We start from the raw sequence: 27,361 nt of genomic DNA, 5'->3' as shown, positions 1-27,361 counted from the left end.
GATTCCCATTCTTATGACTACCAAATATGAAACTGGAACCTGCAATGAAATACATAAGTTTTCATGTTCCACTGTAGGCTTCATCCATGTGTTTGAACTGAAGCAGATATAGAGGTAGTGGCCAGGGAGAATGATTAATGTTAAATAAGAACCACGAAGAAAGAGAGCACAATTACTCTTCAATGAATCAAGCAAATATAGTGATATAAATATTGCCATGTTAATATCAATAGGATAGTTTTGGTTTGTATGATTTCTAAAGTTAAGAAAGTAATTTATAATTATTATAAAATAGTTTTAGTAGTAGTTTAACATGGTGTGACCGGTGGAGCCATCTGGTGGTGACCTTGGCGTCAACACCACAACACCAGGGGAGGCAGGTGGCACTACAGGACCTGGCAGCTGACATGTACACCTAACCCTGCCTCAACTACCCTCTACAACCATGGACTCGGACCCGGAGAACCTGGATAAGCAGTTCAGGTAAGAGAAGTCGTTGTGGTCCCTCCGCCTGAGGCAGGAAATGAACCGTGGAATGTTGTTACTTGTGTCACTGCCCGAGACTGTCACTGTAATATTTCTCTCAAACTTTAACAAAAAATAATGTCATGATTTCATTAAAATGTACATATAATTTTCATGTGTTCTATAAAGTGATAGAAGTGAAGCTAGACTTATACAGTCGTCTTTAACAGTGATAAGTCACATGCATCATAGACCATCTTTATTAAAGGGGCACAAAATAGTTATTAGTGTATTGGTTAACTGGTCAATACTCACAAAGGGTGACCAGGAACCTAAGTATTATAAATAGGGTTTTCTAGTGTAACTCATCGTGTTAAATACAAATTTAACGTTACCGTCGGAAATGATGCACAGTGAAGATATTGGAAAGGAAGTGGTAGGTCAAACAATGGAAAAACCTTAAAAAACTAACAAAAACCTAACCTAACCTACCTAACCTAATCCCTAGTGCATAAGAAACGTGCCTTAGGTAAGAGGTACAGGAGGATAAAGTGATGCCACTTGAGTGAGGAAGTGGCCGTCTCTACCACAGTTCCATGCCTGGTGATCTACACGGTGTCCGTCTCTACCACAGTTCCATGCCAGGTGATCTACACGGTGTCCGTCTCTACCACAGTCCCATGCCTACGCGGTACTCACACTCTGAATGGACAAGTTGATGTTCAGAATTATTTCGTAAGATGGCAGGTCAAGAAAATGTTTAAATTCACTATGGTGATCATATTTCTAAATAAATTGGTCCAAAAAGTGTCAAAAATAAGGGTTAAAGTTGCTAAAAAGTCACGTGACTGCAAAAAGCTCTGTGATTGGTTGTAAAGTCACTGGTTGGGGCGAGCTTCCCAGCCGGAGGCAGCCAGCAGTAGTTGTCCCACCTTCTCGGTTGATCGACTCTAAATAAATATTATTAGATAATTAATTGTGCTTTACTGTGCAACACAGTAATGCTATATTGAATATATAAATATTACTAAGCACATTAATTAATTCAATGTATATTAGCTGCCCCTACTACAAATTTCATAATATAAACATTCCAAGCAATCTGGTATTATTTTGGTTATGGTCATCTGGGGAACCTTAAGATTCTAACTATGGGATTAAGAACTTTAAATAATAAGACACATTATTATCTCTACGAGATTTGTGTCGCAAAACATTTTTCGATCGCATAAGAAAATACAGGTCATATGTTAGGTTAGGTTAGGGCATGGTAAGTTATAAGATTAGCTTAACATACATCGGAAGGGGGTAGTAACTCATAATTAGTGATTTTCGATAGAAGTGAAGGTCTAAATCGTTCATAACACATCACAAACCATCAGAAAGAAACATAGTCTGCATGTCTAAGTACAGGGACGACCCAAACTTAAAACTTACCCTATATAGCCTATCTCAAATCTAAACATCCAAATGCTTCTGGTAGTTAAAGTAAAATTGTACCCATTAATTAATATAAATGATGATATATCCCAGTGGTTCATTAGTAAATCATCAAAACAATAACAGCACTATGTTGTCATGTTTACCTTGCATCGGGCATTCTCAAAACAAAGTCCAGACGATGTCATTACTTCTAAATTTACTCGTATGTCCATCTAGTACTGATATACTCAGTAAATACACTGGGGGAAAAAAAAGGGAAAGTCTACCAGGTAAGAGCACATGACAGCTGAGCTGGTGTGAATATGGGAGTCTTTTTATGTCCAAAAGAACATAAGAATGGAGGAAACTGCAGCAGGCCTCTTGGCCCATACTGGGGAGTAGTATTTACACCCAACCCCTATCGCTCATATATCCATCCAACCTATGTTTGAAGTTGCTCTTCACAGCACATTTCTTCACTTACGAAATGTCCATGACTTAGACCATAAAAAAAAGACACCCTTAAAACTTACCTGAACGTTGCATTTGGGGTCTGAAGACGCCATCCTTTCTACTACCTCCGACTGCAGCGATAAGTTTGAAACTAATGATGTCATTGCAAATGGCAGCCCTGTTTCTAGAGAAATAAACTTATCTTGACTATTATAGCAGGACTTTCAACTTTTATTGCAAATTATATACAGCTCCTCCCCAACTTACGACGGGGTTAGGAACCCAAATCCAGGTCGTAAGTCGAAAATGCTTAAATAATACATATAAAATCTAAAATGGGTGTCTCTTTTTCTTCAAAGCACCACAAAACTCTCACTTTTAAGCTTGCCAGCCATTTTAAAGTGAATTACAAACAAAAATTTTGTCAGTACACAGCACAATCACTGATGTTGGGACTCGAAAGTACGTAATTTGACAATTTTGGTACGACTGAGGCAGTCGTAAATCAGGGAGGAGCTATATACTGTATCACTCTACGAATGTGGTAGAGTGTATTTCTTGTGTTTACCCAGAACCATCAACTCGTCCATTACATCTCTGACACTTTACAGATGAAACAAAAACACCGTGAGCCCTAAAATTGACAACAGCTGCTGCTTCATTGGCCAAAATGTGCTGAATAATGCAACGGCCAGCCAATGTACAGTCAGTCACAAGAATAAGTATACTGTATATCTACAGACAAAATATCTGGTAACACTATCCTGAACAAAACAGACAAAATTACAAAATGACCTGTAATTTGTTTTATTCCTACATATATGTCATAAATACATTTGTTGTGAATTTTTTACTAGTGTCTTGTGTTTATATTACAAGTAATATATTTTATCCAATGTTAGTAAACTTGTTGCCGAATGGGATTGCAGTTATCGTACGGCTCCCTCCTCCTCCCCCACTTTGTCTCTTACCCTACTTTTTTTTACTGATGTTTGGATTAGTAAAGGAAGGAAGGAAGGAAGGAAGAGGAATAAATAGAAGAATAAAGAAGGGGAAACAGAAAATAGTTAAGAGATAATAGGTGGGGGGAGCTGAGTTTCATCATGCATCTGGATGCGCAGTTTCAACGTTACCAGACCATTTTCGGACCTTACTGCTGTAGTGTGTTTATTTATTCCTGTGGCCGACTGTACATCCATCTCACACAGATGCCATCTTCTAACTGGCTGCGAACACCGATTAGTGCACGAGTATTACATCACATCAGCACACACGCTGATTGGCGTGCACGACTATAACGTCACATCAACACTAATGCTGATTGGCCAAATATAGTTTACCTTTATTTACTTTTACTCAAAACTATACATTTCTGATGGAAACGTTTTATTTATTTTTTCTCCATCTCCCCATATATGACTCAATACTCAGGTCCCTAGTGACTCTCTGAATATTGACCAGTTAATATTTAGTTACCACCACCTAACTGAAGGTCGAGTCATATATGGGGAGATAGAAAAAAAAATACAAATAACTTATTCAATAATGTTTGTCTTAAATTTATAGTTTTGAGTTATTTTAATTTTTACTTTATAATATTTAACCATTTGGTTAATATTTATGACTGAACTGCAGATGAGTTATTTGTTTTGCTGTTTATTTTCGTGCTCTATTTTCATCAGTGAGTACTGATATGATAATCATTTCTTGTGCATATACTTAGTTTGATAGATATTTAGGCGCCTAAGGTGCACTACTTTGTCTTCCCGGTGGTAATACGGCCGCGCTCTTTATTTTACTTGCCTCTCATTTCAGTACCAGTTTCATTTTCAGCATGGTGTGTAAAGGCTGTCGCTGGTCTTGTGCTACAGTTCTAGTACTTTTCACAGCAGTACTGTGAAATTTAACTGGGTTTGTGTACAGTGTTGTATATGACATATTTCAAAGCACTGTCACCTGGCCTGGATCAATGCCGATGCGGGCGGCTGCTCTCACGTCCACAAAAAAACATAAAATTACACCATATACCGATAATAGTAAATTCTTTCTGTTTAATATACTGCCCCTGGTTAGAAAGTTGGGTAAGGTTAGGTAGGTTTATTTGGTTAGGTTGGTGAAGTCTTTTAACAGCACTTCTGTTTGTTTTTTTAACACATTTGCACAAACTACGAGTGTCCACTATACTGTAAAACACAATGAAAGTGTGTCATTTTATAATCGTTTTCTATGAAAAATCGGCTGCAGGTCAGTCCTCAATAATTCCCATGTTTTATGTTATGTATTTTATTTTTATTTATTTATTTATTTTTTATTTTTATTTATTTATTTATTTTTTTTTTCTTCACATTTTCTCTGTGATCATAAATCATCTGTAGTAGTCAGGGCATGAAGGATGAAAGAAATTATACTTAAATGATGTCTACCGGTATGTGCTTTGTACTGGGAACATTTTGCTCATCCAGGCATCTACCTAACAAGATCTTTAGGGGATCAGCAAGCTCATTGCACAACTCTCTGAATTAACGAATAGGATGCATTACTGGTCACGCCTAAATAACCCGACACTGTTTTGAGCTATTTTGGCGGTCCACTGTTAATAGAAGTAATGATATAATGTTTATTGTTTTATGCTTTTATGCAAGGAAAAACAGGACATGATGATACTGTATTTATGTAGAAATTTATTTTTTATTTTTTTAGATTTATACATTATGAATTATAAAATATATACAGTACTGTACTGTACACTTTATATATATTTCTCTGCATTTTGGGGGCCTTTCATGAGGTAAGAAAGCAAAAAAAAATTTCTGTATTCCAGCAACCGCCTGCTACTGCGTCATGCCAGCCAAAATTCCCTTGATGAGAGTTCTCAGAAACACATTCCACGCTCAGAGACCAAGCACAAGCTGCCCTACAGAAACCCTCAACATTTCCCTCGAGCATTTGATAATTTGAATTTGATGCGAAGGTGAGACAAAATATTAGGGTGCAATGATTAAATATCTTTTCAGAGTGAAATTAGAAATATTTGGGCATTTCATAATTTACAGAGTTCTTTTTGTAATGGGTTTAGTAATTAAGTCATAATGGACATTCTAGGGATATCTTAAAGTTGGTATACCATGAAACACAAACATTAGAATAGGGTGATGAATATACAACTGTGTATTAATACAGTATGGTTGCAGGTGTAAGTGAAGAATTGCAGGGCACCAAAAATTTGAAATGTTAATTTTCCCAGAAAAAAAAAGTTATAGTGGAAGAAGTATACTGTAATTGTTAACACGATGGGGAACCAGATCTTGAATTTTTATTTAATTGCATCTTTCAACTGTAAAAACTATTGCTTTTAACTGTCATGTTTTAGTATCACTGGAGTAAACATTATTTTGTTGAAGGCTACAGAATAGTAATTGTGCAGAAGCTCTCAATTGTAATTTAAGGAATATTGAATGTACTGGACTTTACAAATAGAAAGATCATATTTATTTAAGAAATGGATTTTGAAGTTTCTAATTTTGTAGAAACCAGCATAATTATGTTTCAATATTCTACAATTTTGTAAATGCCTCACAGGAGGGGGACTGTGAGGGGATAAAGTCATGACCCAGGAGATAATCATTCACTTTTCTTGACTGCCCCTTTATAGCCACCAGACAAATTTATGAATTGGAAATTATATGAAAGACTCAATAATCATGAGAGATTATGTAAGGGCCTGTGGATTTTTGCAATTTTCCGTAGAATAACCTGAGGAATCAACTGTGTTTGGATTATTTTGTTGGCACTTATGATTGTGAACCTCTTTTTCTAGTGTAGTAATTTAATACACTCATATTGATTTCAGACAAAGTCAGCTGTGCGATGTTGTATTAGTTGCAGACAGTACAGAAGTTCCAGCCCATAAGATGGTGTTGGCTTCATGCAGTCCATACTTCCATGCTATGTTTACTAGTGAGTATTGTATTGCGATGTGTACAAAGACAAAAGTCGTGTCGCGGTTTTGTCCGAAGATTAAATATAACTCGTGAAACATTATGAGAGCCCCCTACCACAAGGCAGAACTCACCAAAAGCTTAGCCCTTCAGCATATATTTTCACAAAATATAACAACACGACTTTTGTCTTTCTTTGTACAGGCTCGTTCAAGACTCTTCGAACACTGCTGGAGACAGCTGGCAACTCTAGGCCGTTTGTTTACTATAGTACGTAGTATAATATAATACGAAACAACTAGGCCCAACCATTAAATTAAGTAACGGGGAACTAAGTAAGCAATCACCAATCACTTTTACATGCATTCTTAATTTTTACAACGTACTATAGTAATCAAACGGCCTTGAGTTGCCAACTGTACATATTTAGTTAATTTACTTATTAATTGAAATTGGCAAGTTGGTGATGCTCAGATCATTAATTATGCTGGAGTTTATTAGAACTGTTGAACTAATGTTAAAAATGTAAGTTGCATAGGGCTGTCAGAGGATTTGGTAGATGGAACAGTCATTGTCTCCTTGCTTTCTTATCCATGCATATGTATAATAACAAATAATATATTGTACTACAGTATACTGTATTGTATTTTAGTGTACTGTACCTGTATGCCAAGTGTCATAGCTCTGAGCTATAATATGCTTAAATACTGTAGTACAACATTGCTATTTGTAGGGAGAGGTTAAATTATGCACTCCTTCATCCATTCTGATACTAGCTAAGGATTGGAAATAGAATTAATAGTTGATAAGTATAGAAGAATAAGACCCCTCCCCCTTAACTCTTTCGGAACTTTATAAGATTTCAGGTTAGTTCCCAAAAAGTTTGAATTACTGTATCCATCTAATATTGAAAGTTCTGGTTTCATTTTTTTTTCCTAAGTTGACATAACCATGATGTTCTTATATTTGACATTGAAATTGCTTGAAAATTGTAAATATCCTCGAATTTTTATTTATTTATTTATTTTACCAAAGACCATTGGATTTAATTACCGTAAGCTTTCCTGTAAAAGTGGAGCGTCCCACCGATTTATTGTAATAATGTGCCCTGGTGGCAGTGCTGGAAATCAGCATCATCATGACATAAGCATTTACCTGGTTGTAACACATGTTTCTGATGTATCAATACTGTATTTTCTTTTTTTTCAGGTTTTGAGGAAAGTCGACAAGAGAGAATAGTATTACAAGATATTGATGGTAGTGCATTGCAACTTCTTATTGATTATGTATACACAGCAGAAGTTTTGGTCACAGAGGAAAATGTTCAGGTGAGATAAGGTTGTACGTGCTCATGGCATGACCTTGTCCGTATACTGTACAGCACTGTGTTTTTAAATGTAATATGCAGATACAGTATCTGTAGAAACACACTTGTAATAATAAACATATTAGTTCACTGTACATATATCAGAAATTTTTCATTTTTTACAATAAGGAAATTAAAAATGTGTAACCACTTTTTTTACTGATGTGTAGATACAATTACAGGAAATCATGAGTTTTTCTTTTTTTATTTGAAAATAGATGATAATATATCTGTCACTTATAAGTGTTAAGAGTGTCATGTCACTTATTGATGCTGATATGGAGACTTGCCATCTAGGCAGGATGTTTAAACATTTAATTTGATAACAGTATTTAAAATTCCAACATAAAATTTAAAACCATAGCAGAACACATTACAGCAGTAAGAATGAATAAAATCATAATGAGGAAAGTGTTTTACTGTGTGTACTTGTTTTACCTCCACCATTTATTATACAGTATTGGTAAAAGAAGAAGATTTGAAAATGTAGTCAGGAAAATTAGAGTACAGTATTGTGTAATAAGTTTTTTTATTTCTTATTTTTGCAGGTTCTTCTCCCAGCTGCTAATCTTCTTCAGCTGACAGATGTTCGAGATGCTTGTTGTGACTTCCTTCAGTCTCAGCTCCACCCCACAAACTGTCTTGGTATTCGAGCCTTTGCAGATCTTCATGGGTGTCTCGAGTTACTGTCCATAGCAGAAAGTTACGTTGAACAGCATTTTACGTAAGTTTATTGACTGACAACTTGGAATTCTATAATTTTATTCTTGAAATTGTAGCTATTATGTCAGATTCTTTGGCTACAATGTATCATTTACGATGATAGTAGTTGAGACTTCTTGTCAAGTCAGCCACAGTATTTTTTCTTTGGCCACCTTGAAAACTTCTATCAGTGGGGCCAAACTACTGACTAATCAATCTCGTATTGTAGTTTTTTCTTATAAAACAAACCTTTTTGGGGGATTAAATTTTACTAATCAAGAATATGCAATGATCTTATGTAGTTTATCAATTGTGTTTTTCCACAGAGAGGTGGTCGAGTGTGAAGAGTTCCTATCCTTAACTTCTCAACAAGTCATCAAACTTATCTCAAGTGATAGACTCACCACACCATCTGAAGAAAAGGTATAAGATGTTCTTATTGCTTTCTCCTGAGTTCAGAGAAGAGTAAGTAAAGTAGGGTAAAGATTGTATGGATTGAAATTTGTGTGGCATTGTAGTCATTCCTATTGGTCTACGATTACCTTAAATTTTCTTTTACAGTACAGTATATCTGTACAGTACTTATCATACAAAGCCTAACACACTCTAATAAGCAGCTTGTGAATTACCCATTAAGTTATCACTTGAAAAACAAGGTTGTGACCATAGCCCTGAAAAAAGGGACATCATTTAAGATTAGATATTAATGAGGCTTTTGTTATACAGTATTATAGTATTTCCACACTAACCTGGTCCATAAGCAACGCCCCTCATCTATAGCTACAAATAGCTGATTGGTTGATAGAAAATGTTTGTGTAGCTGTCCTTTTATTCAAACTAAGTAAGTTCACAATTGGTAAGCAGACCTGTTATTCTCTAAAATAATGTTAAATAACTGAACTATCAAACTGCAAATGTTTTCAAGGCATTAGCACTTCAGAGAGGATGTCAGAAAATTTTAAATATTTATCATAAAAGGTCAAAGTTAAAGATGAAATTCACTTTCAAATGAAGTCTTTTCATATGTCTTTGTTTTGTACCAAACATAAAGCAAACAGAAACAAATGATACCAAGCATGTAAAATATGAAAACGTCATATGATGTAACCAGAACTCTTGAAATGCGAGTCATTGTGACATGACCCGAAGTCAGGGAGTTAATATAATCTATATTTGTGTATAACTGTGTGAATTTTAAGATTTTTATTTTAACTCTTGAAGAGAAAATGGATCCCCACCACAGGCATCAGTAGATTATAATTTTAGTGTTTTTGTGTTCTGCTTGAAGGCTTGTAAGTACTGCACAGTAAAGTGCGAGGATAAATGGAGTACCTTCCAGAAAGTGTATACTGTACGTACTACTGTAAATAGTGTTATTTATCAAACCTGGGTTATTTTAACTCTTAAGGTATTGTGGGTTTCACTGTCAGTCTGTGTGTATGTATGTGTTTCTGCACTAAACACTTGTTTTGTGTTGTAGGTATTTGAATGTGTGATGAGCTGGGTGAGTGGTGATCTGACCAACCGAGAACAGTATCTAGCAGAACTGATGGAATATGTACGTCTGCCACTACTCTCTCAGGACTATCTCATCCAGCGGGTGGAAGAAGAACCCCTTCTGAAACAAGATACTCAGTGTAAGTCATTTGCTTCACAGCATGATTTATATAATGACAATGACTGTTCAGCCAGGCAGTCAACCAGCAGACTGAGACATATGTGTGTATGCCTTTATGTCACATTGGAGGGAGGTGGGTGAGTCATCCACGCAGTACAGCTCACTGCCTCTACATATGTTCACCTCACACACACACACACACCTATGCTCTTCATTTTTCTTATTTTATAGTTGTATATTATAATTTCTTTATTTCTAAGCCACATTAGAGTATTGTAATGTTTACTCTTTTGCTCAAACTTGAATTATATGCAGAGAAAACATTAATTTTTGTTAAAAAAAATTTATTTGTATTACATAAACTCGGTCCAGATAAGCATCAACACCATCTCTGAAACATTTATAATTTTTAACCCAAAATATTATTACAAGAATGATAATCTTGGTGCCATGGTACAGTTGTGGACCCCCTGTGGTAACCCATGTCTCCAAATGGCACCGCCACAATAGTAGTAGCATCACTATTTATGAATGAATTGGTATTGGTTGTTTAAAGACGGACGTGTTTCATTCATAAATACGTATTGATACTACTACAGTGCTATTTCCGTTGGTCTGAAAAATTGCTACAGAGCACTTCCGGGGATGAGCGATTTCCGGCTAACCAGACAACTTTCTCAAACCCGGAAAACTTCCTTATTCTGTGAATCTTTTCCTGTTATTGGGAAAAGTTCCGAATGTCTAAACTAGACATCTTGCACAGACACTAGTCCACTTCCCCCAGAATGTTTCTGGGAACTGGGGATGCTTTCCTTGAGTCTCAACTACTGTACTGGAATTCGTAAAAGCAGTTCCAATCAAGTTAGAAACTCCATTTTTTACTAAATGAATCCAGAATAGTTTATCTAAAAGTTTGGTTAAATAAATATATTGTATTTAAAAATTATAGATCTATATGTTACGGCCGTGAGTTAATATGTGTAACAGCAAATACCGGTGCTGGTATTTTTCACTCCCATGGAGCTGTGGGGGATTAGTGGGTCTCATGTAACTGACCTGATCTGCAACAATGTCAGGTGGAGGTAAGATGGGGGATTAGTGGTCTCATATTACTGAACTTCTGATGGAATGTCAGGTCACCCTTTGTTGGGTGGGGTTTAGTGGGTCTCGTGACCTAAAGATGTCTTGAATAAACATGAAACCTAAAGTATTTTGGGGGAGATTGTGATAAGTATAAGTACACAGTATATGAGCAAAGTTGTATCCCTTCAGCATTATGTTACATAACATTTTAAAATATATAGTGAGAAAGCAGAAAGGTGTGGGTAATTAGAAAGATGAAGTGGAAAGAGTGTTGCCAAGCGCTCCTCAACAGCTGATATTTTACTTGTTACTGTGCAGTCACACACGCACAAATTTATCATACAATAAGACCCTCATGCCTGCTGTCTTAATTCCTGTGTTAGGGGTGTGGGAGTGTGTGTGAGAGAGAGTGAGTGATGTTGGGGTGTGTGGGTGGTGTTGGAGGGTGTGTGGGGGAGGTGTTGGAGGGTGTGTGTGGGTGGTTGTTGGAGGGTGTGTGTGTGGGGGGTTGTAGGAGGGTGTGGGCAGTTCTTGGAGGGTGTGTGTGTGTGTGGGAGGTTGTTGGAGGGTGTGGGTGAGGGTGTGTTTGAGTGATGTAGGGGTGTGTGGGTGGTTTTGGATGTGGTTGTTGGATGGTGTGGGTGGTGTTGGAGGGGGTTGTTGGATGGTGTGGGTGGTGTTGATGTGTGTAACACAGTGTGGGTAATGTGAATGTACAGTACAAGTGACTAATCACTATTTATGTTCTTAACACTGCACACTGTATTCTTGGCTGATGTGGTTCTGGGAAAATAATGGTCAGTACTGCACAACACAAATTGTACACAAAAACAGCAGCTAGCGAGGGAACAACTTTCTACAATGGCAACAGAATAGGAACTAAGGGATCCACCCACGTGCCTGGCCTGTGTGGATGGGTTGGAGCATGATGCAATCTTTTGGAATGCCCTGGAAATTTATTCCCAGACCCAGATTTTATTTTATTTTTTATTTTTTTTAAGATTTTTCTTGAATTTTCAGAAAATGCTCCTGAATTTCAACCTCGGAATTTGTTCCCACACTCAGAATTCTGAGAATTTTCCGGAAAAATTCTGAGCAAATTTCAATTCCTGCTATTGGAGAGTACTGGGTGTGAGGGATTCTGGCTAACGGAGATATTACTTACTGCAATGGTGCCGTTTGGAGACACGGGTTACCATAGGGGGTGTAGGAACACATTTCCACAACTGCACCAGACCCTATTTTTTTCAGTATTTGCGGATTCACGAATTGTGACAATTTCCAAGAACACAACCCTCGTGAATACTGGGGAATAAGTGTATTGTTAATACCTGTACTGTAAACAAAATAATGTATACTACTACTATACTGTATAAGGTACAGTATACTGTACTCACCAGCAGATGCTGTCGTCTTAAACCTAGACTAGGCATACACTGTCCACTCAGCTGAATGTAAGGAACAAAGCAAAATTATGATAAATTTCAGATGTAGTTAAACCTGGGTGACCAGAAGCTTCATTGGAGTGAGTTGGTCTTTGTGGTCTGGTGAAAAGAGCTCTGGGTGAATCAGTCAGTCACTCAGGCTAGGTATTCATAAAGCTACTGATAATGTTAAAAGTGTGTAAAAAAAAAGTTAAGATGTATTTTTCATTTATTTAACTATACGTAGTTTTATATATATTTGTCTTTAAATTACAGGTAAAGATTACCTAATAGAAGCTATGAAGTTTCATCTGTTAAAAGGTGAACAGAAGGCACTATTTAAGTCTCCAAGAACCAAACCCCGGCAGCCTGTTGGTCTTCCTAAGGTAAATTTTAGCGAAGTAAGGAAATATTGTCATATATAATTATAAGCTTTTCTCGTAATGCCCTTTTTTTTTTAGAAGTTTTTGTTTAGTTTTTTTTAGTTTTTTCACTGTTTCCTGTTTATTAACATATATTAACATTACTTTTTGGAGATTAATATTTTTTTATTTTTTTTAGACACGTTTTGAATTATTCCTTTGTTGATTGGTATTTTTTATAACATTTGTTAGTACAAGTGTATGTAGTAACACACAGTTCTAACGTACCTACAGTATATCTTGATAAACTTTTGTGGAGGAGGGAGGGTGAACTACTTTCCATAAGTGCCCCTGAATCAAGCTGAGATTCTGGGCATTCAAGGAGAAGGTTCTACTGTACAGTATTATTATTATTATTATTTTACTCTATTTTATGACACCAAAATTATTTTCAGTGTTATTTGATTAAATCTCAGGGGCACAGACTTAGACAAGCCTTGCTTTTGCTTTTTATGGGTTATTATTTTCAAGAATCAGCTTCATATTTCTCTTCAATATGTCCATTAAAAATATATGTAATATTTTACTAGTACTGTACAAGTAATCTATGTTTATTGCAAATTTCATTACACAAATTACTTGCAACTGAGAAGCATCTAATAGAACCTTCTAAAAATTCAGTCTACGAACTGCGGTGTAAGGGAGAAACCTCACGTGCTTCTCAATAAATCATTCATTGCCACAGTTTACACTGTTCTCTTATGCATTCCTGCAGTTATTGCTTTTGTCATAAGAGCGGTAAATATTACAGTATTGTACAGCAAATGGTGGTGGTTGGTGAGTTGACATATGGTCGTGAGAGACAGAACATGCACACAGCTCTCAGGTGGTCACTAATTACCACAACTTATGCAATTCTTTATACATTCTTAGAGTTATTACATTCTTAGTGTTTTAAAGAAGTAAGAGTTATGAAACTGGGTGTAGTGGCTAACTGTGCCACAGTGGTGCTCGGTTGTCACTTGATGAATCTTCTAGAGATGCATCACTTGAGAGCAACAATATGGATATGCTTCTCAAGTGCATTTTATATTCTATTCCATATACAGTATATTTGTTATTGATTTTTGTGTGTTTCTGTATGAAAAATCAGCCCAAGTACCCAAACAAAAATTCCCACCCAGGAATGCATCCCCCCTTAACACACATTACCTGGGGGAGGGGGGGGGGTTAATTTCACTTTTGTAATTTTGCACATCACTGATACCTGTACATGGTTTATGAAAAGACAAAATCAGTTATTTATTTGCTTAAAAAGTCTTAGGTGCTTAATTAGTATAATTTGTGGGGACAATTTTTACTCCTAAGAACATATCTGCAGTTGTATATAGGAAGTCCAGGGGAAATACGTTTTGAGTTACTGACAAGTTTTCTGAAACATAACCCCTTTGTATCTCAAGGGATACCTGTACGTACTGTATTTTTACTTTGTTACTCATCAACACTGATTATGTGTACTGAACACCATTGTGAAAAGTTTCTTATGTAATACAGGTACAGGTATAGTACATAAAAAATCCAAAACTTTCTCAGTCAGCATGAGGCTGGGTTATTGGGGACTATAAAAGGTGTACATGCTGGTGATATGATTGGCATTTGTATTATAGATCATAAAGTTTCCCTCCCATGGTAAAGGCTTAGAGTGTTACCCCTAATAACAACTATATTTGTACAGAGTTACAGGTATCCCTCATTTAACTATGGGGATTTGTTCCTGAAAAACGTAATGTTGAGCAAAATTTTTGCTAAACGAGGGATAATAACCTAAATGAGGGATAACTGTGAATAATATCCGTGGAGATGGCATGTACAGGTCCTCCCCGACTTACAACGGGGTTAGGGACCCAAATCCAGGACATAAGTCAAAATGGTCGTAAGTCGAAAGTGCTTAAATAATACATAGAAAATCTAAAATGGGCGTCTCTTTTTCTTCTCAGCACCACAAAACTCTCACTTTTAAGCTTGCCAGCCATTTTAAAGTGAATTACAAACAAAAATTTTGTCAGTACACAGCGCAATCACTGACGTTGGGACTCGAAAATACGTAATTTGACAAAATTTGGGTACAACTGAGGCGGTCATGTGTCTGGGTGGTCTTAAGTCGGGGAGGAGCTATAATTGTATAGCCGACTCACCACCCAGTAGTGGGTGAGGCTGAGCTGTGAGCTATGTTATTGTTCAGCTCGTAATTTTGGTGAGTTGTACGATATATTTCTTTACTCTATTACATGCACACAGTCATTCATATAGAATGTGCAGAAAAATATTAATAATAATAATAATAGGTCAAAAACATAAAAGGAATTAACATTTCATTGTGCAGGAGCTAGCTGGTTGTACTGGGAAGGGAGTGGAGTGTGGAGGGTGGTGTTGCTAGGGAGTCGGCAGAGGTAGCGTCTTCGAGCTGACCTGTGTTGCTGTGGCCAAGTATTTATGCAAATGGCAGTTGTGTTAAACTTTCATTTGGCTTTTTCTTAATTGTTTTAGCTGTATTTTTCATCTAGATTGTATACAAATGTTGTTTGAAGTAGCACAATTGTTAAATAACTACAGAAAGGTAGGTGGTATGGTTTATGAATGCTGGCAAATAGGTATTGGAAGTTGTGAGTTTGCTTCAGGCATTTGACTTACCGTTTAGGCTGTTACTTTTCTTTTCTTTTCTTATACAGGGATTAGCCCACCAGGGCTCAGGTCACTGACCCATGTTGGGGCCTGGGAAGCAAAAATTTAATAATAATAATAAAGAACCATAAAGAAATACAAAAATAAAAAGATTAAGAGTGAAAAACTATGTACCGTATGTATTTTGCGTTGTCAAAGTAAGAGAAACAACTGAGACCCTGCAATTGTGTGTAAATGAGGCAGAAAGTCAGATCAGCAACTGGGACTTGGTCACAAATTTTGTGATGCCATATGGCAGCAGGAGTCTACCATTACACAACACATTATGCTTCCAATATCTTCCCAGGCAGTAGTACCTCCCTGCTTGATTGCAGCCTACTACCTACTGTGGTATATATTATTTTATTTTTCATGGGAGCTGGTAACTGGCAGGAATTCAATTTCAGAGTTGATAACACTGTTCATAGCATCAACTGATGTGGTGGTGGTCATGGCCAAGACACGTTGGTGTGAATGTGAGGTGTTGCTACAAATTATGTCCATGATTTTACCGATAAATTGACCTCTGATGGTTTGGAAAAACCGCTGGTCCAGCATGGTTCTGGTCACGGGGGTGCCTGAAAATCAGTGAACTACATGTAGTTAAAAATGTGTCTTTTTGGAAAAGGACATTCAAGTGACCTAAAGAAATATCCCTTGCACTGTACAAAACTCTTGCTAGTCCTTATATTGAATAGGAAGACATATTACAAACACAAATTTCATTAAGGACAACATTCCCATCAAAGACTGACTAAACAATATACGTACAACAATATAATTTCACCATTAAGAACGTGCCTTGTGATGAGAGCCCAATAAGTACTGTGCTGTATTTAAAGTGCAATATGTGTATTGATTTGGTAGAGCTGTACAATTTTGCCACTTCCAAACAATATTAATACTGGTAATAAAAATAATCTTACTAGAGAGTCACACTGAAGCTTCAGAGGGCGAATGATATCTGTAACGGATGAGATTGTCACTGCATATAGTACTATTTCCATAAAATGCAGAGTAAGTTCGCTTTAGAAGTTATTTATAAAAATCTTAGATGTTGTAATATGGCCGCCTCTGCTGCTTGTCAGTATGTCATTTAGAATCTGACAATCTAACCAAAATTCAAGAATTTACAGAAATTTTAGGTCTATTGATGAGTGTATGTAAGTATTAAGTGTGTAACCAATATGTATTATTGTTAGTACCAATGTATTTTAAGATATTTATGAAAATTTACATATCCAATAAATTTGTATTTTTAGGTTCTACTGGTGGTTGGTGGACAGGCTCCTAAGGCAATTCGCAGTGTAGAGTGTTATGACTTCAAGGATGAACGGTGGTTTCCTGTGGCAGAAATGCCAACAAGACGTTGCAGGTAAGTTTAAGATTGAGACAATGACTGATCTATGTATATGAGCATGCTAAGTCTATGACAATGTCACCCAATGGTACTCTGAGCAATTGGAGCTAGACAACTGTGTGTTGTTACCTGTCCAGCACATGTGGATCTGCCAAGTGATGTGGATGTTGCCTCTCAATGTAGAAAGACCAAATGCTTGTAATGGTATTCCCTTGGAAGAACCAGTTCACACCACTGTACCCAGTCCTAAAAGACAAAACTCTTGATCACTCTCCAAGGGTCATGCTTGTCATATTTAACCAAATAACAGAGGTTTAACTGAATGGACAAACCCTAGAAAGGAAATTAGTACTGTACACAACATTTGGACACATTCTTTTAAAGTGTTGTGAATGCACCTTTTCACATATCCGTTGAGACATTGTTACATAACTATTTGATGAATTTCATAACCGAATGACAGAACACATATCGAATGACAATCTAAAATAACTGTTGGTGGTATGTCATTCTCCAATTGTTACATTTTCAAACTAAATGTAGACTGTCGGTTTATTGTTCACGTCTGTCAACTTCATAACTTATGTCAATCACTTCCGTTAGCATGAACGAAGTTATTTTAGATTGTCATTCGATATGTGTTGTCATTCGGTTATGAAATTTGTCAAATAATTATGTAACAATGTCTCAACGGATATGTGTAAAGGTGTATTTGCTGGTAGAATTTCCTTTCACATGCTCCTGACAAAGCCAGCAGTCTTATGTCATTAGAAATTATGATCTGGGGGGGGGGGGGCCTGAATATATTCGAATTTGCACTTACATGCAGATCCCAGAAACATAAGCCTTGCGTACTCTGAGAGCATACTGTATATGACTATCTTGCCAATACCCTTGAGTCTTCAGATCACTGTCTTATTTCCAACTCATCTGCAACAATTCCCAACTTATCATATAGTTTCAAAACACACCTATATTAATACAATTTATAAATACACTGTAGATAGATATTTATTCAATAAAATTGTCCTACAAGTTGACATAGATTCTGCATGTACATAGACAGTGCTGGTATACAAGCAATGGTAAACAATAAGTTAGCTTGACTCAGGATATTCCAGGGAAGCCATCATATGCTATTTCCAGCAGGGTCCTTTCCCTTGGTGAGGAAACTAACCAATAACAGAAAATCTAAAATAAACCACTAAATTGTTGGCTAAATGTAACACGTACAACTACATGCTTAGATGATGGTTGTAGTTGTAGTGCTTAATAATTGTATCTTTCTTGTTGGTCTCTTAAACTTTGTTAAATGTTCAACACTACAGTAGTCAGTTTTTTCTATCATAAAAAGAACCAGCACTTTTGAAACATAATGTGCCAGCTATTGTAGAGGGGTCTGGAATAGAAGCTTGGATATTATGATGATGGTTGAGAAGGCTTTGTGAGAACTAATTATTGATAATTGGTAAGGATAGGTCAAGAAGAAGGGAAATGTAGCATTACATAAAGGAATGTTTGTAAATGTAACTCTTGTTAAAGATTGGGAAGTTAATTTCAATCGTTTAATGTGAAAGTTATATACAAATCTGATATTGTACTGTACAGTAACTCTATCCAGAATAAAAAGGAATTGTTTTTTTTATTATAATGAACAATGGAAAGACATTTAAAGACAACCATATATTAGCTGAAAGTCTAATATTTAGAGTAAAGTATTAGCTAGTGAACTTTATATTCGTATATTTTGTGGTTAATCCTATCAAGACAGCTCTGGTGGTATCTGCATATCCTCTTAGAATACCAGTATTACAGTAAAGTTTAAAACATTTCAAAAAATTTCAAAGCAGGAATGACCACATTCCTCCTAATGTGGTCAGATTCATGGCTGTGCACTCTCCTTTTTTTTTCTTTTTTTGTAATTTTTGTATCTCAGGCTAACACAGGCTTGGCAAGTTGTGCAAGATATTATTTTTGTCATAGATTTTTGGGTGATTTATGTACAGTCTTTGCAGTGACTGAAAGTTTAAGTGATGTGTCCTTTAATGTTTAAAAGTGTCACTAACTATAGTTTTTTAAAGTTGTATTTTTTTTTTTTTATAACGAGATATTTTTTAGTTACTTATATTTTCCATGGAATAATTTTAACCTCAAGTTACTTTTGTTATAAAGACACAACATCTGAGTAGATACAGTGCTAGCCTAATGCCCTAGAGGTTGATGGTTCAATCCTGGGACACACACAGTTCATGCAACTGTGAATGGATACCTAACTTTATAGAAAGGGAAGTGAAGGTGGTCTAATAATACAGTACATGCTGGCCATGCTGCCTCCTTGCATACTCAGGGCTTAGTATGCTTTACCCTTACTGTTCTAGATGGCAGTCATGCTTTGGAGACCCATTTTCATTGTTGTAATTAATTCTGTGTTTTTTTGTTTGTTTTTTTGTGGAAATCATCAGATGTGGCATAGCTGTAATCAATGGGAAAGTTTATGCCGTCGGAGGTTTTAATGGCTCTTTACGTGTACGTACTGTGGATGTTTATGACCCCACTCGAGATTCTTGGTCTTCCTGTGCCAGTATGGAAGCACGACGATCAACACTGGGTGTAGCAACTCTTAACAGCTGTATATATGCCGTAAGTGTTAAACTCCTCCCTTCATAGGTTCTTGCTTGTAACTGGATATGAGAAAGATAATTAAAAAGGACTGATAAGCTGTTGTTCTGAGAGGTAAATTTTTCAGGTGGGTGGATTTGATGGTTCTACTGGTCTGAACAGTGCAGAGATGTACGACTCAAAAGCTTATGAATGGCGGATGATTGCCCCAATGTCAACTCGGCGGTCATCAGTTGGAGTAGGAGTTGTGAGCGGGCTTCTCTATGCAGTAAGTCTGCCTTTAAATTAAGAGTTGTTCGTTTTTTTTCTCTCTCTCTCTGTTATATACCACAAGTTTTCTATATCCCACTGTCACCACTTTAACAACTGAAGAGCAAACAAAGATGCTTTCTTCACTTGCTGTCATCCTTTTACTTTTACTGCTGTAACTTCACCGTAAACCTATCAAAGTCATGTTCTGTTATCATTCTTGCACACCAATGCTTCCTGGGTTTCCATTTCCCTCATTTTAGTATGTTCTTTGTCCCAACCTTACATCTCCTTGGTCTTCCCATTTTCCTCTGGATAATATACTCTCTTTTTTTTTATCTTCAGCTAACTTTCCCACAATATGCCCATATCACCTTGTCAAACACCAATCAGCTCTCAGTCTAACAATGATTTCATTTCCATTTCTAATTTCTGTATTAATTGTTTTCTACATATTATTCACCCCACGTGTAGTTTCCAGTCATGTCATTTCTCTTACATTTAGTATACATCTTTTACCTGTATGTCTTCTTTCCACTACTCATACTTTCGCCATTGTACCTCCATAAAAAATATAATAATTATTTTTCTTTGCCTCCTGTCTATCTGTATTCATTGCTTTATTTCACCTAACTTTTGCTCACATTTATAATTGAATATCTCTAAATATACAGTCTTACACACACACACACACACACACACACACACACACACACACACACACACACACACACACACACACACACTCACACACACACACACACTGATTAACCCTTGTATCTTCTCTTACTAATCTCCCAACAGAGCTGTGTCATCTGTAAACAGCAGTGGACTCGCCTCCCATTTGTATCTCGTATCCCTCTTTACCAAACTTTTTCACCTCACCTTTTCTCTTGCTTTTGCTGTTACTACCTCTCTCAGGAAAATATTGAACATCATAGCAACATTACTTAGTCCTATGCAACTGAAACCTATCATTCCCTTTCTAACACATGTTGCTTTTACTAAAACAAAAAAATAAAAAAAAATAACAAACAAAAAAACTCTAAATGGTACAATGTAATTAAGTAACTTCATTTGCTGCACCTTTGGGTGGGTAAGTACTTATCTCCTGATGCTCAGCATTCAGAATTTGGGGTTACTGCACCCCCTTGACAAGATGCTATAGTCCACTGAAGGGTTCTTCCACCTTTGGCAAGGGGACCCGATATTGTGCTTGTGTCGTTGCTGAGTGCACTAAGGCTTGTTTTCAAGGAAGAAACCCAGTCCTCCTTTCTGGTTGAGAATTAAACCTATAACCATTTTCTTCTCAAACACTTTATCACTACTCAATAGGATTTATAATTACATTTTTACAATTTAAGGTTGGAGGATATGATGGAGCATCACGGCAGTGTTTGGCATCAGTAGAATGTTACAGTCCAGATTCTGATGTGTGGTCATCAGTATCAGAGATGTCAGCACGCAGGAGTGGCGCAGGTCAGTAATTTAGACAATACACTATAGCACATACAGTAGTCCCTCACCAACTACAGGAGCTAGGTCCTAGAATTTTTCCAGTTGGCAAAAACGTGGATGACAAGGACTGGGTCTAATGGAAAATAAGGGTTACGGGGAGTGACCCATGAGAGACATGCCTACAATTCTATGGTGTAAAACCCAAGGGTAATTATAAGCACAGTTAGGTCCTACTGAGCAAGAATTTAGTTTAATGATCATAGTGTTTTAGGGTAAGAAAAAAAATAGTAAGTCCTCTGTTAACGTCGTGGTTATGTTCTTGTAAAATGCAAAGTTATGTGAAACGACGTTAAATGAATCAATGTCTCCCATAGGAACCATAAAAAATAAGTAGGTTACATTCCCAGCCTCTCTTTTCCCCTATAATATGTTTCACAATTAAGACAATGTAAACAGATTGTAAATACAGGTATACTTCGGTAACCGATGCATGTGCAGATTACAAAATGTCAACAGATAGGGAATCAATGGTTTTTAAAGCAATAAATCCCATAAGAATATAAAAAATTTGGGAGGATAGGGACCAGCCACCCCCCAAAACACTCCCTTCTCCCCTTGATTAATCTCTGTCGTTCAGATTGTCAAGCAAGAAAAAAAAGCAAACATAATAAGCATAAATTAAGGAATGTCAGCATAAGTTGAGACCTATTCACCAGTGTTGAAGCGTTGAGTCCATGTAGAGTCGTCGTTCCTCCCCTCACCCAGCCCCTCTGGTTGAAGGACTGTCTGATGCTTTGGCCACTGTTTCTGCCCTTAAGAGTTTTGAAAGATTTCCCCACACATTTCAAAAACAATTACGAGCTACTGGAAATTTCTGTGGGCTAACGGAACATTTTTAGATTCAGCGAGCCTGCCAACTTGTGCCCATAAGCCTGTTCTATATGGTTACTGGAGAAATACAGTCAACTGCAGACATAATAAATGGCTTCTCTCTCTATCATTTTTATGGGGGGTTACTATGTTGTGGCAGGGAGGAGGGAGAGAAGATGAAGTGAGGCACCACGTTTGATGCAATGTATCCTTTTATTATCAAGTCAATACAAATTATTTGTTATATTTTTATGATACTGACTGTTATTTTCTGTTATCAACACAGTGTTGTCATCTCCCAGAGAGATAACACACTGTGCCGTTATCTCCCAGAGAGATAACACACTGTGCCGTTATCTCCCAGAGAGATAACAACACACTGTGCCGTTATCTCCCAGAGAGATAACACACTGTGCCGTTATCTCCCAGAGAGATAACAACACACTGTGCCGTTATCTCCCAGAGAGATAACAACACACTGTGCCGTTATCCCCCAGAGAGATCACGACACACTGTGTCAGCATTGTTAAGCCACTGTACCCACACTTGGTGGTAAAAAGTACCAAGAAATTCACACCAAATAAATTATAATTTCTGTGATTTATTTTTCATGGCATAATTATATACAGTACAGTGACCCCTCGGTTAACGAACTCAATCCATTCCAGAAGGTCGTTCGTTAACCGAAAAGTTCGTTAACCGAAACCATTGTTTCAATGGGTTTTTGGGTAATTGGTTCCAGCTCACCGAAAATTTCCTAAATTCAACAAAAATGGTAGAAAATTTCACTTACTTTGAGGTGTGTATGTAGAAGGCTCCTGGATGATGATGATGGGATTTAGAATGGGGGTGGAGGAGAAGGAAGAAGAGAAGGCATTGGGGTGGAAGAGAAGTCGCCCCATGGCGCCATTTCACCCATAAAATTTTAGCTCTCTTGGTGTAATTCAAGATTATTTTCTTTAAATCAACACTGCACTGCATTATATATTGTTAATATGTAAAATATATTTCAAAATGACCAATAATTTGCTTGGAAGCACAGAAAAAAAGCATTTAGTTGAAGAGAGTCTCAAGCAAGATGTTACCTCCAGTGAAAACAGAGAGAGACTAACTCCTGTTTGCTGTGTTAAGAGGCTGGATGCTGCACATTAAACTAGTCACTTTACCTTCAATTATGTTCAATAATTGTTAAAATGACTAAAAAATTGAATATTAAACTTTTAAAATTATTGAATAGTATAAACTTCTTGATATTTACTAAAATAGTAAGGAATTTAAGCCCTAGAACCGTTTAATGTATTGGCGGACTGATACTAAAGCTGGTTTCCCAGTCAGTGCAAGCGAAAACATGTTGAGGTCTGCTCACAGTGCATTGTGGGTGCGATGTCAGCTTAAGGATGCCTAAAAGTAGACAGGAAAGTGAAAATGTACAGTGTAATTCCAATATCAGTACTGTACCGCATGTCAAACTAGTAATATGAAGACTACTGTACAGGTATAGCTGTTTTAGGTTAATTGAATTAAATTGTTAAAACTTCCTCTAAGTGTACTGTACTCACCATGTGTTGTAATTACATTTGTCCTCTGAGCAGTAGCCAATGCACACAAACTGCCAGTCAGGCCAGTCCAACATTATTATCTTCTTATCCTTTACTCATGTGCTAATTAATATGAAGCTCAAGTGTTCATAAATGAACAGGTAGCTTAAAAATATATATAGGTATATATATATATATATATATATATATATATATATATATATATATATATATATATATATATATATATATATATATATATATATATATATATATATATATATATATATATATTTATTTATTTATTTATTTATTTATTTATTTATTTATTTATTTATTTATTTTGATGTATACGGTACAGGGGTAGGAGTGCTGGATGGTCTCCTGTATGCTGTTGGGGGTCATGATGGTCCACTGGTGAGGAAGAGTGTAGAAGTTTATAATCCTGACACCAACAGATGGAACCCCGTTGCTGACATGAACCTTTGTCGTAGGAATGCAGGTAAGTCTTTCTATTGTGTAGGTTTCCTCCAAGCTAACTACAGTATGCCCTTCAAATTTGCGGGGGTTTGGCTCTCAAAATGTCCGCGAATCGCCAAATCCACGAATAACATTTGCTGACTTGGGGAGAGGGGGTTACATATTTACTTGTGTACAAAGAAATGTATATTCTCTTTGTGTTTGGCATTAGGACAATTATTTCTTTTACCTGTATTGTATATATATGTGTGTGTGTGTAGACACCCACACACAAAACACATACAAATAAATATTAATGGGAAAGTCCTCTCACAAATAATCAGAAAAAAAATAAAAGTAAAAAGGTTAAGTTTTTCCTCAAGTCTTCTCCATGCTCTATTAATAACAAAACATGGAATGGAGTTAAGGGTAGACTCAACATTTTTAATAAAAAAGATTATAATTATTTGTGAGAGGATTTTCCCATTATTATTTATTTGTATGTGTTTTGTGTGTCTCCACACATGTGTATAGTTAGGGTCAAAAGTCTTGAACACTTTGCAATATCTGGCATCTATTTATACATATATGATTGGGATATACTAATAACACTACTTGTCATCACACATTATGCCTGAACCACAAAATGGGATAAAACTCTCCTTAATACCTAAGATCTTCGGGTAGTTACATGCCACATACTGTCAAGTGTTCAAAACTCTTGACCCTGACTGCACAATACAGGTAAAGGAAATAACTGTCTCTAGAACGAATGGCTCCCTGTCCCGACCACGAAAATGCCAGCAACTTTAAAACTACCCTTAGACATTCTTGGGTACATCCAGAGTGTCATCCGCGAATAATAGAGGACCTCAAAATAAAAATCCGCAAATTATCCGGGCTTACTGTACTGTATTGTGAAGGTTCCCTCAAGCTAACTGCGTTAAACCACGTTTTAATCGTGAATCCCCATTCTCATAAGGATTAATTGTGTTGCTCGTATTTTTTCGGTTGCCATATCTGTGAATGAGTTGTCACATTCTGAAGCAATATTTATCTCCACATCCATGGCTTATTTTTGGGTGAATGTGATAAATGGCTTTAAGACAAAATCATTAAAATGTGAAATCAAGAAAATTGATAAAAAGTGAAATACTTTGTTAAGCAGGTTAGAGCATGGACTGTTACTCTGAGCAAAGGCTATTAGTATAAGAGATGCTCCTAGTACTGAGATTATATTATAGAAATACCAGAGATTACACTTTCAAGTAGTTCACGTCATGACCACAAATTAAGCTGATGCATAACATCTTTTCATTACTTAATGTAAATCTGTGGAACAGCTTAATTGAAAAAGTTGTCAATTCTCTAAAAATGGTGATTGGAGAAATTGGAAAAACACAACTTTGAATGGTGCAGTATATTTCATGTAAAACCATCAGTTTTTTTGCTCTGGTACTGTATCATGTAATGGAAACAAAAAGATCACATGGTTAAAGTAAATTCTTCCCCATATCGTTCTTGGATATATGATATACATTGAAAATTATATAAGCTCTCTTTCCCTCTCTCTCTTCCCATAAAGAGTCAAAATCTATTCTTTGTTTGCTGGATGTTAGGAAAAATTGTGCTAGTAGATCAAGTTTGTGGATAACCATGGAAAAGGTAGATCTAGTCGCACAAAAGTCTGGCCACCTCTGGCTTAGGTCATATGTCGCTGAATTAAAATAAAGGATTAAAAGACTAAAATCAAATAATGGAAGGTAAAATAACTAAGTAATAATTAACATAGAACTTTCTTTTAGTACTGCATTGTATTTAGTAACATTTAAATTTTGATTGGGACAGATAACATAAAAGTACCATTTTTTTATTTATTTTTTTTATTTTTTTTTATTTTTTTTCAGGTGTCCCCCATATTCATAAAATCTTGTAATTTGTAATGATTAGAGCTCCCATTATTTCGAAATGGGGTTTTTACTGTAGTTTTAATAACTGTGAAAAATAAATTGTACATCTCACGTTTTGTTTAGAAGAAGTGCATAATTATAATCTTGGAACAATAAATGACATCACCTGAACATGAAAAGTATACAACTAATAAAGTAAATGTTTGTAATATTTGAAAGTTACATCACCTGCCCAATGTTACATCACCTGCCATGCTATAGATCCTTCTCTATGGAAAATAGGAAATCTGTTTCCATCATTTTCATCGCTGTCAAATTTGCAAGAACAGTTTGTCTCTAGGAATTTATAGTTGTCTGGAATTTCATAACCAGGCCTATTTTGAGGAATTGGAGGGCACTCAATTGCAACCATCGGAATGTATTCTCAAACAACTTATTCATTCATTGAGCTACTACCTGTACAGCCAGCACTGATTATGGAACACTATAATATATATTTTTTTGCACTTGTAAATTATTTCATGGAGTGAAATGTGTGGGGAGAGAAAATACTGGGAGTAAAATTATTATGAGTGAGATGACCGCTCACTGATATCATGTTGGGGGGCAGTGTTTAAGGGGGCTAATAAGTACTGACCATAGGTTAGGAATAAGGGCTGATGCATAATAATTAATTTAATTATCTTCTCTTCACATTATTAAACAAATGTAAAATTGCAGGTGTGATTGCCCTCAATGGGTTGCTCTATGTAGTTGGCGGAGACGATGGTACCTCCAACTTAGCATCAGTGGAGGTCTTCAACCCAAAAACAGACGTGTGGACTCTACTGCCGGCACACATGGGCATTGGCAGATCCTATGCAGGTGTAGCTATTATTGATAAACCGGGTTTCTGAGACGAGGCAGAGGGTGCAGGGGAGTGACTTCTGTGATTATTGATATATACAGTACAGTATACCCAGTGGACTACACTAGAATAATTTGGGTACTCTTAAGTTAGTTCATGGTAAATTAAGTTCTATATTGCCATCCACTTAAGGTTTATTATTCACAGAATCGTGGACAGTATAAAACATATCTGATATGCTAGCAGCCTTAAGTTAATGGTTATAATTTTTTGCATCCTATTATACATCATTGGTGTTACGAGCTGAAGATGGTTATTGGTGCCATTATTTATTATTTCTGAGAGTTATAAAATGGTAATGGTTTAGAATAGAAAACTAAATTGTTTAAAGGGAATACAGTATAGCTAAAAAAAATATTAGTTTTTTTTTTTTACTTTTACATGAAAAATGGTACAACAGAGTAAATTATATGATCAAAATAATCTATCATTTTGTA

The 27,361-nt window shown here is 36.2% G+C and overlaps 1 protein-coding gene across 3 annotated transcripts; it reads left to right on the top strand.

Annotated features, from left to right (window-relative positions):
- Positions 1 to 327: 327 nt before the first annotated feature.
- On the top strand, positions 328 to 27,318 carry LOC121858349 (ring canal kelch homolog). 3 transcript variants are annotated; one of them, XM_042354775.1, is made up of 15 exons: positions 343 to 483; positions 2,952 to 3,045; positions 5,162 to 5,311; positions 6,191 to 6,297; positions 7,488 to 7,606; positions 8,193 to 8,368; positions 8,673 to 8,769; positions 9,827 to 9,983; positions 12,748 to 12,872; positions 16,817 to 16,929; positions 19,377 to 19,554; positions 19,661 to 19,801; positions 21,147 to 21,261; positions 24,010 to 24,150; positions 26,738 to 27,318. In XM_042354775.1, exons 2-15 carry the CDS (start codon positions 3,023 to 3,025, stop codon positions 26,911 to 26,913), a joined length of 1,818 nt encoding a protein of 605 aa, XP_042210709.1. In that variant the 5' UTR covers positions 343 to 483; positions 2,952 to 3,022; the 3' UTR covers positions 26,914 to 27,318. The 3 variants fall into 3 exon arrangements, with proteins under 3 accessions (XP_042210708.1, XP_042210707.1, XP_042210709.1); XM_042354774.1 differs by lacking the exon at positions 2,952 to 3,045 and having other exon boundaries at positions 328 to 483; positions 12,748 to 12,857; XM_042354773.1 differs by lacking the exon at positions 2,952 to 3,045 and having other exon boundaries at positions 328 to 483.
- Positions 27,319 to 27,361: the final 43 nt, after the last annotated feature.

Source organism: Homarus americanus, unplaced genomic scaffold, assembly GCF_018991925.1.
Source record: "Homarus americanus isolate GMGI-L3 unplaced genomic scaffold, GMGI_Hamer_2.0 scaffold57980, whole genome shotgun sequence".
Lineage (NCBI taxonomy): Eukaryota > Metazoa > Arthropoda > Malacostraca > Decapoda > Nephropidae > Homarus > Homarus americanus.
This window is presented reverse-complemented; position numbering and strand designations above follow the sequence as displayed.

What these genes read in the sequence shown, in the direction of transcription:
- LOC121858349 (XM_042354773.1), top strand. Translation starts at nt 446, where the DNA reads ATGGACTCGGACCCGGAGAACCTGGATAAGCAGTTCAG. An exon ending in AATTTGAATTTGATGCGAAG is followed by an intron (nt 5,312 to 6,190) that starts GTGAGACAAAAT and finishes TATTGATTTCAG; the next exon opens with ACAAAGTCAGCTGTGCGATG. An exon ending in CTAAGGTAAATTTTAGCGAA is followed by an intron (nt 12,873 to 16,816) that starts GTAAGGAAATAT and finishes TTGTATTTTTAG; the next exon opens with GTTCTACTGGTGGTTGGTGG.